The sequence below is a fragment of the Falco naumanni genome, chromosome 5 (assembly GCF_017639655.2).
Source record: "Falco naumanni isolate bFalNau1 chromosome 5, bFalNau1.pat, whole genome shotgun sequence".
NCBI classification, from domain to species: Eukaryota; Metazoa; Chordata; class Aves; order Falconiformes; family Falconidae; genus Falco; species Falco naumanni.
In genome coordinates, this window is record NC_054058.1 from 74,244,597 (window position 1) to 74,259,378 (window position 14,782).

General features: G+C 37.6%; 1 protein-coding gene across 1 annotated transcript in view; it reads left to right on the plus strand.

Annotated features, from left to right (window-relative positions):
• Positions 1-14,782, plus strand: part of SEMA3C (semaphorin 3C) — a 122,717-nt gene that overhangs the window by 85,676 nt on the left and 22,259 nt on the right. The window contains exons 9-12 of the mRNA XM_040596334.1: positions 1,181-1,295; positions 3,431-3,500; positions 6,274-6,418; positions 11,444-11,666. Of these exons, the coding sequence (XP_040452268.1) occupies positions 1,181-1,295; positions 3,431-3,500; positions 6,274-6,418; positions 11,444-11,666 (553 nt within the window). The remainder of the gene's footprint in view (positions 1-1,180; positions 1,296-3,430; positions 3,501-6,273; positions 6,419-11,443; positions 11,667-14,782) is intronic.

Here is a 14,782-nt window from a genome sequence, read left to right on the forward strand (position 1 = left end):
GAGGGTGTATTTGGGATTGTGTTAAATTCCTTCTCTGGCAATGTGATGAGGCATGTGAGCTCTTTTATAATCTTCATTTTCTGTATTTTTGTGAGGGTGCCCAAAGGCCTTTTTGGGTATTTTGCAAGACATTTCACACAATTACAGCTGTATTTGTTATTGTTACTATTATAATGAAGCCCAGATGATTTCTGAAAGGCCTCAGCCTGTTTAGACTTAAACTGCAGTGGCAGAATCCCAAAGCCAATGAAGATAAATCCGAACCGCTCATATTTATTTACTTGATATTTATATATCAACTCCTTTGAGACTGGTCAAATATTTTTATATGATGGTGCCAAGAAGGACCCCCCCAGAAGATCCCTTATAGGTCCCCTGAAAAGACAGATTACCAGCTGCAGAAGCACGAGTGGAACTTGCACAGCATTTCATCAACATCATATTGGCCTGGCTTGTGTGTTTCCCTTTTCCCTTTCCTTGGGTGACATTGTGTTATGCAGTTTGGAAGATGCTCTTACCTAAGGTGTTCACCAGCAGAACCAGGCAGTAACTGTCACTTCTGTGCTGCACCATCTGGTTTAGCAGTTAGTTTCCACCTTGCACTAGGGAGAGGATGGAAAGATCCTTGAGCGAGCTGTAACCAAGCCAGCTCTGGACCAAGCTAGCAGGACTTGCAACAGTGCAAAAGCAGCTCGACCCATGCTAGCCATCATTGCTGAACTGAGTTCAGAGCATCCACTTCATGGGCCAGCATGGCTTACTAGATCAAATGCATCTACACCGCTGTCAGATCTGGAAGAAACATCCCTCGACAGGACTATTTGACCTTTTAGAGATAGCATAGACATCTCCACACTTGGTGTCAGTGAGTGATAGACTTCCACAGTCCTTTCCAATCATATCTACACACGCTGCTGTTGCCGCACAAAATCTACTGCCTGACCCTCCCAAGCCTGGTAGCCCAGGACAGAAAGTCTGCTTAGAAAACTTGTTCTTGTTTTTCCTGTACCTGGAGTGGTTAGATGAGGGGATTTGGTTTAGGCCTATCTATTTTTTACGTTGAATTTACCAGTGTGATTGTCTGAATGATGAATCAAATTAAAAAATGTGGGAAAACCCAGTAAAACATTAGCTGCATTGTTTGTTTGTTTGTTTTTCTGAAAATAATATTTCTTTCCAGAATGACACAGGTGGTCAGCGTAGTCTTGTGAACAAGTGGACAACCTTCTTGAAAGCAAGACTTGTGTGCTCAGTAATGGATGAAGATGGAACAGAAACGTACTTCGATGAATTAGGTATGGCAAAAAAATCCCTTAAAATTTTTATCTAACTCTTGCACCCTGTGCACATTTAATTATTGATGTTCGTACAGCAGCTTAGTCAAGTTGTTGACAGTAAAATCTTGGCTTTTTAGAAATTCATGACAAAATTCCCCTTGCAGTTTTATGACAGGAAATTAAAAAGTTCTTCATAAATCTCTCTGGGTAATTACAATTATCTTTGAAATAAGGGTAATTAATCTTGACTACGTAAAGGAATTATATATTTAAGGAATTAATATTTGGAAGGGAGTATGTAAGTGAAGTCTATTGTTGTTTTGCTCCTAGTTAGGATTATGGTAGAGAGTTTTTAACATACGTCTGTATGAAACTTTCTTATACCACTGTGTAACACACAGCTTTTCCACAATACATTTTTTTCTTTTTTGATCACTGGGCAGAAGTCTTAGTTTGATACATCCGGATAATACTAACAAATCCTGTTACTGGTACCAGCAATAATACTATGAATAAACATAATTTCTCAGGATTCATTCAGACACTTAGATTTTCAGTTCAACACGTTAAACACTGCCAATATTCAGTGAATAATCTATACAGTAGTCACAAGGGTTTCCTTCCATTAAGTTTCCTTCCATTAACTTCCAGAAAGTTTCAAATTCTTTGTTGTCCACAGCTGTGATATACAAAGTCATAGTTCTAAATTCAGGTACTGGAAGATTTGTATGTGTATTAGTATAAATATTAACAATATATATAGCTAATTGGTCCCACACTGGGGCTGCATTTGTTTCTGACTTTCTCTCTACTGTAATCTCTCTCTCTTTTCTCTGTCATTATTCCTGATTCACATCATAGCAAATGGGGTTTGGATTCTTTTTCACTTTATATATTTACAACTATTCAGTGTACTTGCTTTGGTTCAAGGTTTTGATGGAACCTGATGGGCCTAGGAACAGATCCTAACATGCTGTAACTCCAAACACGCAAGGTGCTTGGAGGACTGACTTTCAGAAGTTCCCGGTGCCTCAGCACTGCCACAGCAACTTACCTTTCAGAACTGTGACTGGTTTACCAGCCCACTCCTCTTCAACAAAACAGTAGGATAACTGCTTTTAGTTTTCCGTGTGACAAAATGTAGGACCATACAGAAGAGAAGACAACGCTCTTAGCCTGGGCTCCCAGCACAATCCTCTAGCAAAGAGGGAGAATACAACCACAACTGAAAATGCAGAAAACTGGGAGAGTGCAAGCACATGCTTCTCTTTTCCTGTATAATGCAGATGAGTGTAATGCTTCCAGTTCTGCATGTTGAAGTCTTTTGCTATTGACGTATTTAAAAGAATTGACGTATTTAAAATTTTACAAATTTAGAGGGTTAAATGAAGAAGCCACAAAAATTAAGACAGCTAAAGAACATAGTCTAAGAGAGAAAGCTCTAACAGTTCAGACTTCTTCTGTGGTGTAAAATAAGTTTAGGAGGTAGCTTGATTGTAGTTATTGAAAATATTTGTAAGGAGAAACTATCAGAATTTAAGGTACTTTTCATTGAAATGTAAAAAAAAAATTCAGAGGTAACGGTGAGCAAATTCGGTTCAGTGAGTAGGTAGTTTTGCATAGTGCAGTTAAATCCCTACATAGCGGGAGCTGGGAGGTTTACATCTCACAGTGTCCTCACTGCAAAGCTGTGTGTCATTCTTACATGTTGAAAATGAGCTAGTGAGGGCATATAAAGTGCATACTGGACGATAAAACACCTAATTGTCCTGCTTTCGGTTACATCCATCTGTGTGAACTCTTTGTCTCTGACCTACTTCAGTTGAAACGTTTGCCTACTGTTAAACAACCTTCTGAAACAAGATCCAGCAGGGAGAAATGTGTGACTTGGATCCTGAACATATTTGAAAATCTTTGCCTTCTGGCTTCATAAGGCTAGATGGCATGGAGTTAATCTCCAAATCTGTTTCTAAATGTTCAAGTGCTGGATTTATGCATATGGTCCATTCATATGATAAGTCTGCTTTTTCCCATTCAAGCACAAGACAATGCTACTGTTGACTTTGGCAGGAATAAAGTCATAAATTAAACTGGAAAATAAAATTTTTATTAGTATTCAAAACGTTTTATCTTTTTCCTTTTCTTTCTTACAGAGGATGTGTTTCTTTTGGAGACAGATAACCCCAGAACAACGCTTGTGTATGGAATTTTTACAACATCAAGGTAAATGGGGAGATTTGAAAAAAATTACCTTGCTGAACTGCTCAATTTTATATATGAAAGCTGAAAATGATGGCTTGTGGTCAAGGCTGTTCTGTGGAATTTTGTCTGTCTGCTGTGACCATTGTTTGCATGCAGGAGTAACAGTCTCAGTATCGTTACTGTTGGTATCCACATTAGAGCTACGCTACTTGGAGCAGACATGCTGTCAGCTGGCGCTGGGAAAACATTTCCATGGAGGGCCACTTGTTACCATTCAGCAGCAGAAAGCTAAAGGACTTCAACGCAGTGAACTTATGTGGCATCTGGGAGCACTTAACACCTCCTGAAGGACACCCAGCACCCTGAAGGATCAAACTGGGAATTCTTACGTGAATTCATACAAATAATTTCCAGTCTCTCAGCTGGCAGATGATTGCACAGATGGCAAATAACCCATGGCAGCTTCAGTTGGCTATGAAAAGACAAGCTTACATGGCATTTGATCACCTCCTTGCAGACTTGAGCTCCCCATTATCAGTCAGTAGTATTCATTTACTCACCAGTTTAGAAAGCTGAGATCCCAAGCTCTCAAGGGCAGTGGAAGTACTAGATATGGCTTACTATGCTGAAACTCTCCACTGAGATAGAGCAACAGGTGGACTAACAGGTTCTGCCGCCTCTACCCTTAGTTTTTTCACTTTTCCCTTGCCCTCACCACATAGTGGTAGCATACAGACTAGAAATAATTACTGCTGACTGATCTCTGATATGCTATCCTGTATTACTTAGCTGTTATTACTTACCTTCAAAGAGCTTTTCTGCCTTTTTAAAAAATAATTTAATTTGTTTGATAAAATTAGCAAATTATTTAACTTATTACTAATAATTCCTTTAATAATAATTGCTTTTAATGGCAATTTCTATTAAAAAAATCCTGGCATGAAAAAATACTTTTTCCCGATACGCTTTTCTGTCTTTTTTCATGTGGATCCAGGGATCTGCTTTCTCAAATATGTGAATCAGCCAGGAAAATATGATTTTATGATACTTAATTGGGAAAAAAAGAATCCCATAACTTGTAAACAGCCGGTGCTGTCTATGTTTTATGATTCCTACTGCACAGAAAGAGAAAATGCTGAGGTTATGTTTAGCAGTGAAACCACACTTATGATTAGGTTGTGGATGCAACATGCCTGAACTGGAAACACTTTTACCTAATTCTGCTGGCATTTCTGCAGTGGAAATGAGGTTTGAATCACAGGACCATATAAGGTGACAACAAAGAGAAAACTTCACTTTTTCCTGGCTTTCAATCTGATTTCTCTATATATTGAAGTTTTTACACTCATGCATTTCTGTTACCATGAACCACATGGTCCATACTTTCTTTCTCTTTGTTCAAGTATGGATTGAATGTATTACCTAGATAAATACAGCAATCATAAGGATTTTTACTCCTTTACAGTTCTTTTATCTTCATCTCTGTAGACCTCCAACTCATAACAAGTATCAAGAAAGAAAAATCCCAGCAAATAATAACTATTAGTTTTTTTATCTAAACTGTACAGAAGGAAACCAAGTAATATTGAAGCAAATAATTTTAGTGGTATAATCTGCTGTAAGTCTAACATAAAACATCTGGAAATACCAAATATATTTATTAAAACCTATTAATACCTAATAAAATTTCCACAAATACCATAATCCATCTAAAAGGTTCCTCCTACTAATGCCTATATAGCTGAGAGCAATGTGGATTGCACTTCACTTGTTTAGACACTGTGTGTAATGTCTTCAGGTTTTTTCTGGGGTCATTTTTTTCTTCTTCAATTGAAAGCAGAAAGTTGCTTGGATTATCTTCATCCTACAGGTAACATCAGGCAGATTTTAGACGGAAGTTTCCACTTTGTTTAGATGAATATCTCAAACTTTACATGTAATGAGAGAAAAAAAAAAGGAGTTCATTCACTGCAGTCAGCCTCAACATCACTCTGGAAATTACTTGCTAGGTGCCCTTCATCACAGGGTGATGAAGGCCATTTGGGGCTTATGTTGCCTGCAACCACCTGTGACCATTGCTGAACCCAGAGTGGTGGAAAAAACATGCCCTTCTTATAGATGACCCCTTGGGTTCTTCTCAGGAAGCATCAAACTTCAACCCTCTTGAAGGGGTATTTGTTAAGACCAGTTTTGTGGGTGGATTTGAGGACTGTATAGGAGTAATTCCTTTACAGCCACAACCTGTCCTCATTTTGCTTAGAACAGCTGGTGATTGATTGTAATAATTTAACTAATTGTCGTTGTGCTGGATGAACTAATATTTTAGCTGTGTATTTTAGGATGCTCATGGAGGTCTTGTGGTTGATATACTAGTAGGGACTTCTGGAAACCTGTGCTGAGCTTGGCAGAACAAAGTTTATAAAACTCTTGTCTCACTGAAGTCAGCAGTATTTTTGCCACTGATGTAACTGGGGCCAGATTATATTTCTTTTATATTCAACATTAGGAAATTTCTTATTCCACCAGCAGGGTAGTACCTTCCTCCCTCTTTTTTCAGTTCACTGTTCAAAAGGTGCTGGGTCTTAAGGAGTAATGGTGTATATTGGGAAACTAGGTTAGTTGATTTTAAATGTATTAAATCCATGCTATAAAACCATTAAATTGTATTAAATATAATATATATATATATTATATATAATAGATGTACCTTTCATCATTGGACCATGCAAAATGATGGAAAAGCTATACAAAAGTTGGCAAACTGCAGTACTAACTTTTTCCTGCTCTCTTCCAGCTCCATATTTAAAGGCTCAGCTGTGTGTGTATATCATCTGTCCGACATCCAGACCGTGTTCAATGGGCCGTTTGCACACAAGGAGGGCCCAAACCACCAGCTGATTCCATATCAGGGCAGAATTCCATACCCACGACCTGGCACCGTAAGTACAAAGATGTTTGTGCAGACTTGCCAATTGCTTGTCTTTCTTTAATACATAAATAAGTATTGTTTATTCCAGAAGAATGGACTGTATGTGACTGTGACGCTTAGTTACAGTTCAGAACAATTTTAATTGCTTGCCATGCAAATCACATGGTATGTGGAAATCTTCTAGAAAGAATTAAGTCATTCAAAATGTTATTCATTCTTGCTCTTTCTGCTGAAAAGGTGTAAGAATTATTAAATTAGATGCCATTAATTTTGTTTACATGTACATTTGCATTAGTGTGTCTGTTTGAGCAAAAGATACCAAAATAAATAAACATACAAAGACAGCATTGTGAGTGTGATCTACAGTCAGATTAAATGTCTGTAAGTCTGTCTTCAATCTGTATGGAATTTCCATAGTTCTTTAGGGTTTTGCATCTCTGCTAGGATGCTTGGGAGATGTACTAGAAGAAGGCTTCTGGGACTTGTCATTTGACTAGGTCAGATACCCCATCAGGTACTAAATCTTAGAAGAGAGATGTGGAAATAGATGTGTTTTCATGGCAGTCAGCTTATAGTAGTCCTCCTTGTTAAGAATGCTTTTTGTATGTCTTGAAATTTTTTCAGGACTTACTTTTGTTGCTGTGCAAACATCTGCTGTTCATGCTTTTTGCCTCATGCCTTGTTGTCATCTTTCAGTTTCACCCCCAATCTCTCAGTCCATCTGACATATAGATTACAAGGGACCAGCTTTTTTACTGTGGCAAGGGGGATCTTCTCTTTAACTGATTACTTCATTACCAGGGGTGGTAATCATCTTCCAGTAAATTCTCGACACAATTGGAGCTAGCTCTGTTTCCAGGTTTTACAAAGATGTCTCATGAAATATTTTGAACATATTTTTTCCACCTTTATGGTGTATAAAAATTGCTGTTGATGCAATCATGTCTTTATTTATCTATTTACTTATTTGCACTACTCTTAATTCAGTTTTATCAAAGTATGAAGTCCAGTATTACCAGCTTTAATGAAGAATGTATGAATTTTCTCTAACATCTTCTCTAAATCCGTATTTCCCAAATGAAGTACAGAAGTGTGGACTTTTGTTGACTCCTATGAAGTCTTCTTACAATATCCTAAGTATTAGAGTTAAATAAGTATGCACAGAATGATAAATCATCTCTCAGCAATGTAGTTGTTGGGGTTTTTTTAGATGAACACTTTGTTGCTTTTCCATTTATCACAGGAAATGAAATTTTATTTTAATTTTGCAAGTCACTGCAAGAACCTTTAACCATATCACTATTTTATTCATATTCATCTTTGAGCTGTAGATCTTGTCCTTTCTCTCATACACTAATGCTCAGATACATAGAATAGCTCTCCCTGTTCACACAATTCTTCATGACACTGTAGTACAGTTATTACTGGCTATAGGATTTAGGACTTTCTGTTCCCAGATCTCTAAAATTAGCTAATCAATATCTGATACTCCACTAAGGTGTAATGCTAGCATTATTCTTTCTTTACAATTAATTCATACAGCTGTAATTTCATGAGTTCACTAAGGCTTCAAGATTAAACTTAAAAAAAGAAAATAAATGGCTCATTTAAATGGGAAGTTTCACGCTTTTTTGGTGAGTCACATTTCAGAGTTTCAGAGTTTCTTGCTGCTTCAGAATATTGTATTGGTATGTGTTTCCTCAACCACTGCCCTGGTTTTTTTGGTTTGCCTCATGGAGGCTTATGAGGTGTTCCAGATAGGCCTAAATAAATTGGGCAGCATAATGGAAAGGGGGAAAAAAAACCAAACAGATTTAGATTTAACAGGGTGACAGAAATTATCTTAATTTTTCAGATGTGCCAGTGAGCTCTGTATTTGAAGATAAATTCCTAGATCATGGCTCAAAAAAAAAAAAAGCCTAAAAAAAGATATTCTTTTAAGATGATCATTGCTGGTTTTCTGATCAGTGACTTTTCTGTGCTTATTCACAATTCAGGCACAACACAGTATCTTAAAGGTATATTTTCTAAACTGGGACTTGTTTAGCTTTGCTTTCATTTCACTGCCCCAAATTTCCACTTTTAAATGCATGCCACAAACTCTTATTTTTCACTTATGTCAAAGCATCCGTAAAAATTGGGACGTGGGGATTTTTTTTGCTGCTCGGAATTTGTGTTTAAAGAGTTAACTTTGAATAACCATGCTTGCAGGCTATAAGGCATGAACCTTTTTCCTCAGGAATGTACATTTTTCACAGTTTCTGGGGTGTTGGACTAGACAGGGATGTCTTTTTATATGACATGGAAAATCCTACTTTACAGTTGCCTAAAGAGATATTCGTACTAAACCTCTGGACAGAAATCAATGTTCATTGTGTTGCAGTACATTGAATAAACAGTGAAGAGGCTTCGGTATAGCTTCAGTAGTATTAAATAAAGCAATACGTTCATTTGGCTGTAATCAGCTCTGCAGTATTTGGCTGCCCTTCACTAAATACCAATGGTTTCTTATTTCTCCACAAGCAAAACTTACTTACGGAAAAAGAAAGGGGGAAAAAATTACATAATTGGCAGCTTGCTACTAAAATCAGTGATGTTTCAGGATAGTTTCCATTTTTCAGAGTTTACAGAAATAGTATTTGTACCTGCAGTTGGGAAATATGCTGTAAATTAAAGAATTCTGTTTCACTCTGCGATCTAACTGCATGATGATCAACTGTGAACATAAGTATCATGTAGCCAAGTCCTTGAATGAGGTGTGAAGGATACACATTCAATCCCTTCAGGAAAGGGAGAGCTTATACTGTTCTTCAGTAACATCTTTTGCTTGTCACTGGTTTATATGGGGGGTAGCAAAAGAATTAATTGATTAAAGATGTTTGGTAAAGCTTTGCTCAGAATGATACAAGCTTTTAGGGACATATTGGAGTAAGTAGCACAGACTTTTTTGCAGGAAGTCACAGTCAAAGGTCTTAGGATCTCCATGTCAAGCATGGAAGGATAGAAAGTATCAGAGAAAGTCGTCTTTTAACTGAGTTATGCGGGACAGGAAAGTTTAATTTGAACTGCTCATGAAACAGAATCCCTCTGGAGGGGAACTGGGGTCTGGCAGATCACTACAAAGTAATCTTGCTAGTAGCCCACAGATTTATGAACACAGTTCTTTTTTCAGCAGTTGTGGCTAATCTTAGCAGATAGCTTCTTACATTTCCTGGATGACTGTGGATAAAAGTGCCACAGAGGGAAGGAGTAAAGCAAACAAGATAATAATTCCGTTTTGTGAGCAATTTTAGAGGGCTAGCACGTAGTGTAATTCCTTATGAGAACCAAACCAAAACCTTCAGGATAAATGAGTCTGGAAGAATCAATTGTCAGATGAGAAGAGAGACCCATATCTGAGCTGAGCTCCAGTTCTCCTTCCTAAGGGTAACTGATGCCAGAGCAGTCTCTTATAAAGAATTCCTACCAGGGCTGTTCTACTTTGTATAAATAATTAAATCCAAATTGAGCCAAAAGATTACTCTAAAGCTTGGTATTAGGCTGCCGTCCCCTCTCTACTTGGTTCTTGGTATTGCCCAATGAATAGTTTATTAGGTGTACGAGATGGAACAGCTTTTAGCAGCAAGGGTAGAATAGGCACTCCTGCCTGGTGGTTAGAGGGATCCCTTGGGAGGTGAAGACCCAGATGCTAACATTTGCTCACATCAGGTAGGTTGGACACATGACTCACACATCCCCAGTGAATTTCCTAGTCTCTCAGAGTATGATTCATTTTATGTAATTTTAGCCATCTAAAAGCAGGGCATCTAGTCTAAATTACTGACTACAGAGGAAACCTAGATGGCTAACTAAGAATAAGTGCCTGACTTTGAGACAGTAGAAGTCAGGTGAGGTAAATCTTCCCTAAGCTGCTAGCTATTTTTGTGTCTGTGGTTCTGACCAGAAATTCCATCCTAGATGTAAGAATGGTCCTCATCAAAATAAACAAGTTTCCATTAAATGCTTCATATTGAAAAAATCAACATTTTCCAATTGGAAAAATATTGTGTTGAAACATTTCTGAATAGCTCCAATACTCTGAGGAGAGTTTCATGGTTCAGAAATCTGGGAAGGGGGAAAATGAAAGCTCAGGAGCAGCAATAAGAAGTGCAGTAATGGCAGCTGTAAAAAAAAAAAAAAAAAAAAAAACAAACCAAAAAAACAAAGTCATGTAAATTACCATAGGAACATCCAGAGCATTGTACCAGTTACTGACGTATCTCCTGATTACTTCCCACAGTCGTCTTCTAGTTTCACTCTCAGAAAACACTAGAGTTTTCTAAGATTGCTTTTATTTCCTCATGAGGTCCAGAATGCCTCAGGGCTGATTATTTGAATGGTTCTTCATTACATTTAAAGAAGCATCCAGAGTATTCATGGACCTCTGTTATTTCTCAGGCATAGGGCAAAGCATAGACAAAATCCTGCGAATGGTCAATCTTCTTAGATATTAATGAGTTCTCATGGGACCCCCTCATCAACTCTATGTTATTGCTTTTTCAAATGAAGATGAGTCACAAGCCTTTTCACCATCTCATAATCAACATAATGACTAGAGGGATATTGACAAAATTACAGTTAAGTATCAGATTTTACCTTTTGCCTTTGTACTAATTCTGTAATAAACAGATTCCAAAAGTTTGGTGTCTTTCATTACCAACCACCTGGATATTATTTTTTTTTTTAACAGGTGGTTTGGAAGCATTAATGATGTGGAAATAGGCCTAGAAGTATGGATCTTTGCATTAAACTGGGTTTTGAAGGTGCAAAAGTATGTCTGTGTTTGCATTATTGGAGCTGACAGGAGTTCAAAGCATAGCTGTTCAAGCACTTCATTCCCATTACTGGAACATTATTACTTCCAGTCAGAGTCTGAAGTGCTCTTTTGGGAACTTACTTTGTCAACTACCTGTCAATATTTGTAAATGACTTGGAAATGAAAGCTCTCTGAAAGGTGGTAAGTATTGTTAAGCATTACTGTGCATGTTCCTTACAGTGTCCGGGAGGAGCCTTCACACCTAATATGCGAACAACCAAAGAATTTCCAGACGATGTTGTGACCTTCATCAGGAATCACCCTTTGATGTTTAATCCCATTTACCCTATACACAAAAGGCCATTAATCATCAGGATAGGAGCTGACTACAAGTATACAAAGATTGCTGTGGATCGAGTGAGTGCTGCTGACGGAAGGTATCACGTCTTGTTTCTTGGTACAGGTAAGACAAACTTGGCAATAGTCACTTTCCGCCATTGCATTATAATTTGCAGTGAACTCCAATCTGTACAATTTACAGCTTTCAGAAAATTTTATTTAAACATATTTGCTATCTACAGAAATGTCTATAGAAATCCATAAATTATGTTATTTTTAATCTCTGTGAATTTTTATATTTACTATAGATGTTAATTATGTGCAAGAGATACAATGTATTGATAGGAATTTTATTTGAGACAGCAATCAACACTAGTGTATATTGTATTTGATTAAATTATAATACTTCTGTTGAATGTGGTTTGTCTGCAACATGATTCCACGTTAGAATTTGATTCTCTCTAACATAAGGAAAAATACCAAAATCTGGCTCTGTGTTGTTTTGTATACTTTCATCATCATTTTTTAATATATGCTGTGTAAGCTACTTCTGAAGAAAAATGCAATCTGATCAGGATGTTAGAAAGGCAGAAATAACTCCGCAAAAAAAAAGTAAAAATATGGAAGTACTTAACAGAGAGAAAAAAACCCCGATGGTTGGAGTCCTAGCAGTAGTGGACACAGAGAATTTGATCTAAGTTTTCTAAAATAATTTCTATTTAATATAACCTATGTTTTGGGTTTAGTTACATCAGTTTTGAATCTGGTGTTACGCTTCTGAATCTGTAGGGAACAGTCAGGTGATTCTCATACAGATCAATTTTGACTTTTTAATATATTCAGATATGAATCAAACTCTTCTGATTGAAGCAGACAAGCGGAGTGGTACTCTGGCTAGAGCCTAGGATTCATACACATCTGAAACTGCCACGGGTTTAACAGGGCATTATAGGTTGATAGGCACAAAGGCTAATCTTTTTTACTACAGATGATTTGAAGTAGAACAATGGAAAAGAACTCCTGAAAAAATATATCTCTGAACATCAGAAAATAATTACAGAGATGGCTTGCATTGCTTTTATGGTTCACATATTATTGGTGTCCTGGTTGTTTTCCACTTGTAGAATAACCGTGTCTGCCAACAAACTTGCATGGGTCTGGGAATAACCATCCGTTATAATGGATTTAGGAAGCTGGAGCTAAAAAACCTCTCAAGAATGTCAGGCTTCTATAGGGGCAGGACTAAAAGGAACTGTCTTCACTCTTCTTAGGAAAACCTTCCCAGCTATCAAAATCAGCAGGGTGCCCTTGTGCCAGAGGAGGCCAACTGCGTACTGTGCTGTATTAGCAGACACATATTCACCCAGCAAGTTGCTGGAAGGGATTCTTCCCCTGTATTCAGCTCCTGTCAGGAGTACTTTGTCCAGTTGTGGGCTCCCCAGTATAAGGAAAACATTGACCTAACGGAACAAGATCAGTTGAGGGACTGTAGCATGTGACGTGTGAGAAAGGGCTGAGAGAATGTGGTTTATTTGGAGAAAGCTAAGGGGAGACCTTACTGCCGTTGACAGCTACGGAATGAGAGGGGGGAAAAACAGATCTGAACTCTTCTCAAGGTGCTCGGCATCAGGGTGAAAGGGATTGGACACAAGTTACAATGTGGAATATTGCGATTAGACAAGGTTTTTACCATCACTGTGATCAAACTTTGGAACAAGGGCCCAGAGAGGCTGTGAATTCTCCATCCTCAGGGACTCAAAGGATTCAAAACCCAACCTGAGAGAGCCCTGAGCAACCTGCTCTAATTGGACCTGCTTTGAGTGGGGGGCTGGACCAAGTGAATTCTGGAAGCCCCTTCCAGCCTACTGGTTTCTATAGTTCAGTGAAAGAAAATAGGAAAACAGAAACACTTAATTCAGGTTCTTACGTTAAACATTTACCAGGTCACCATCTACTGTACTCTGAATGCTTGGTATACCATAAGGCGTAGTCAGGGTAGAAGAAGCTCTGGGTAATGAATTCCACTGGGAATTTCATCAGGTTTTGATCTGGGTATTTTTGTTTTCTTGGTTGGCTGTTGATAAATAAGTTTTAAGGTTTTCTTGAAGATCTCTTTGATCCTACTTGCAGAGTCATTGGAAACTACCAAATTAAGCTAATTAGGACAGGGTTTTCTTCCTGAGTTCCCCTCCCCTGCTCCCTGCAACACATAACCACATGTTCTTTTTAGTTTAACTAATGCAGCTACTGTTCTTGACTTTGGGACCTTTTAGGGTCATTTTCCACCCTTCTTACAGAAGTAAAGAAAAGAGTCTTTGTTCATGACTACAGAAATAGCAGAAGTGTTAATAGATATTGTCCCTACTACTGTTACACAACTCCACAAGAACACTTAGTAAAAGAGAAGGTTTGGTTTTGTATTAGCTTTATTTCTTGCTAAATCACTGTGTTTAGCCAGAGTAATAGCTTGGTAGGCTAGTAAGGATCTTTCAAATGAGTATTTTATAAATTTTTTTTATATAGTGCTGCCATTGTTTTAAAATGCTCTATAAACATGTAATGTTGATTGGAGGAAAATTCTACTAATGATTCATGGAAAAGATAAAGACGTATAAGTGTCCAACCAATATGGGATTTTTAATGTAGCAGTGAAAGTTAATACTGGAAATGTATTGATATTTTGATATGTGCATGAAATCACAATACTGACATGTAGCATTTTAATAATTCTGCAAGAGTTAAATACAGGTAATTTCATTTCATACTTTGATTAGCTTCTGGCTCTTTTCAAGTGATCAGTATGGCCTCACAAGTACACTTGTGATGCATTAAAAACATTAACATACCTCAGCCTGATCTTATGTTTTGTTAATCCTCTTCTGTGTATCAGCACAGGATCCATTATGGATCAAATACGTAAACTGCAGCTCTTGAGATTTTATATTCATTACTTTATGTTCTGCATTACACTGAAGACAAGGATCATTGTCTCCTTTCTAGTTAGTTAGAGGGAAGGCATTATTCTTCCTGAGCAGGACACAGAACATTAATAGCTTCCAAGGTCTTCCTCAGGAGAAACTGGTGCAATGTAAGTTGCTGCATTTCTGGGCCCTTTTAAGTAAAAGTGATCGAGTTTCAGCCACTGAGAGGAGAAACTTGTTTTCTTTGTTCTTTGCTTTCTGTGAGACTCAAGAGGATTCGATAGAGATATTAACTGTCAAAAGAAATGCAGAGGGGATT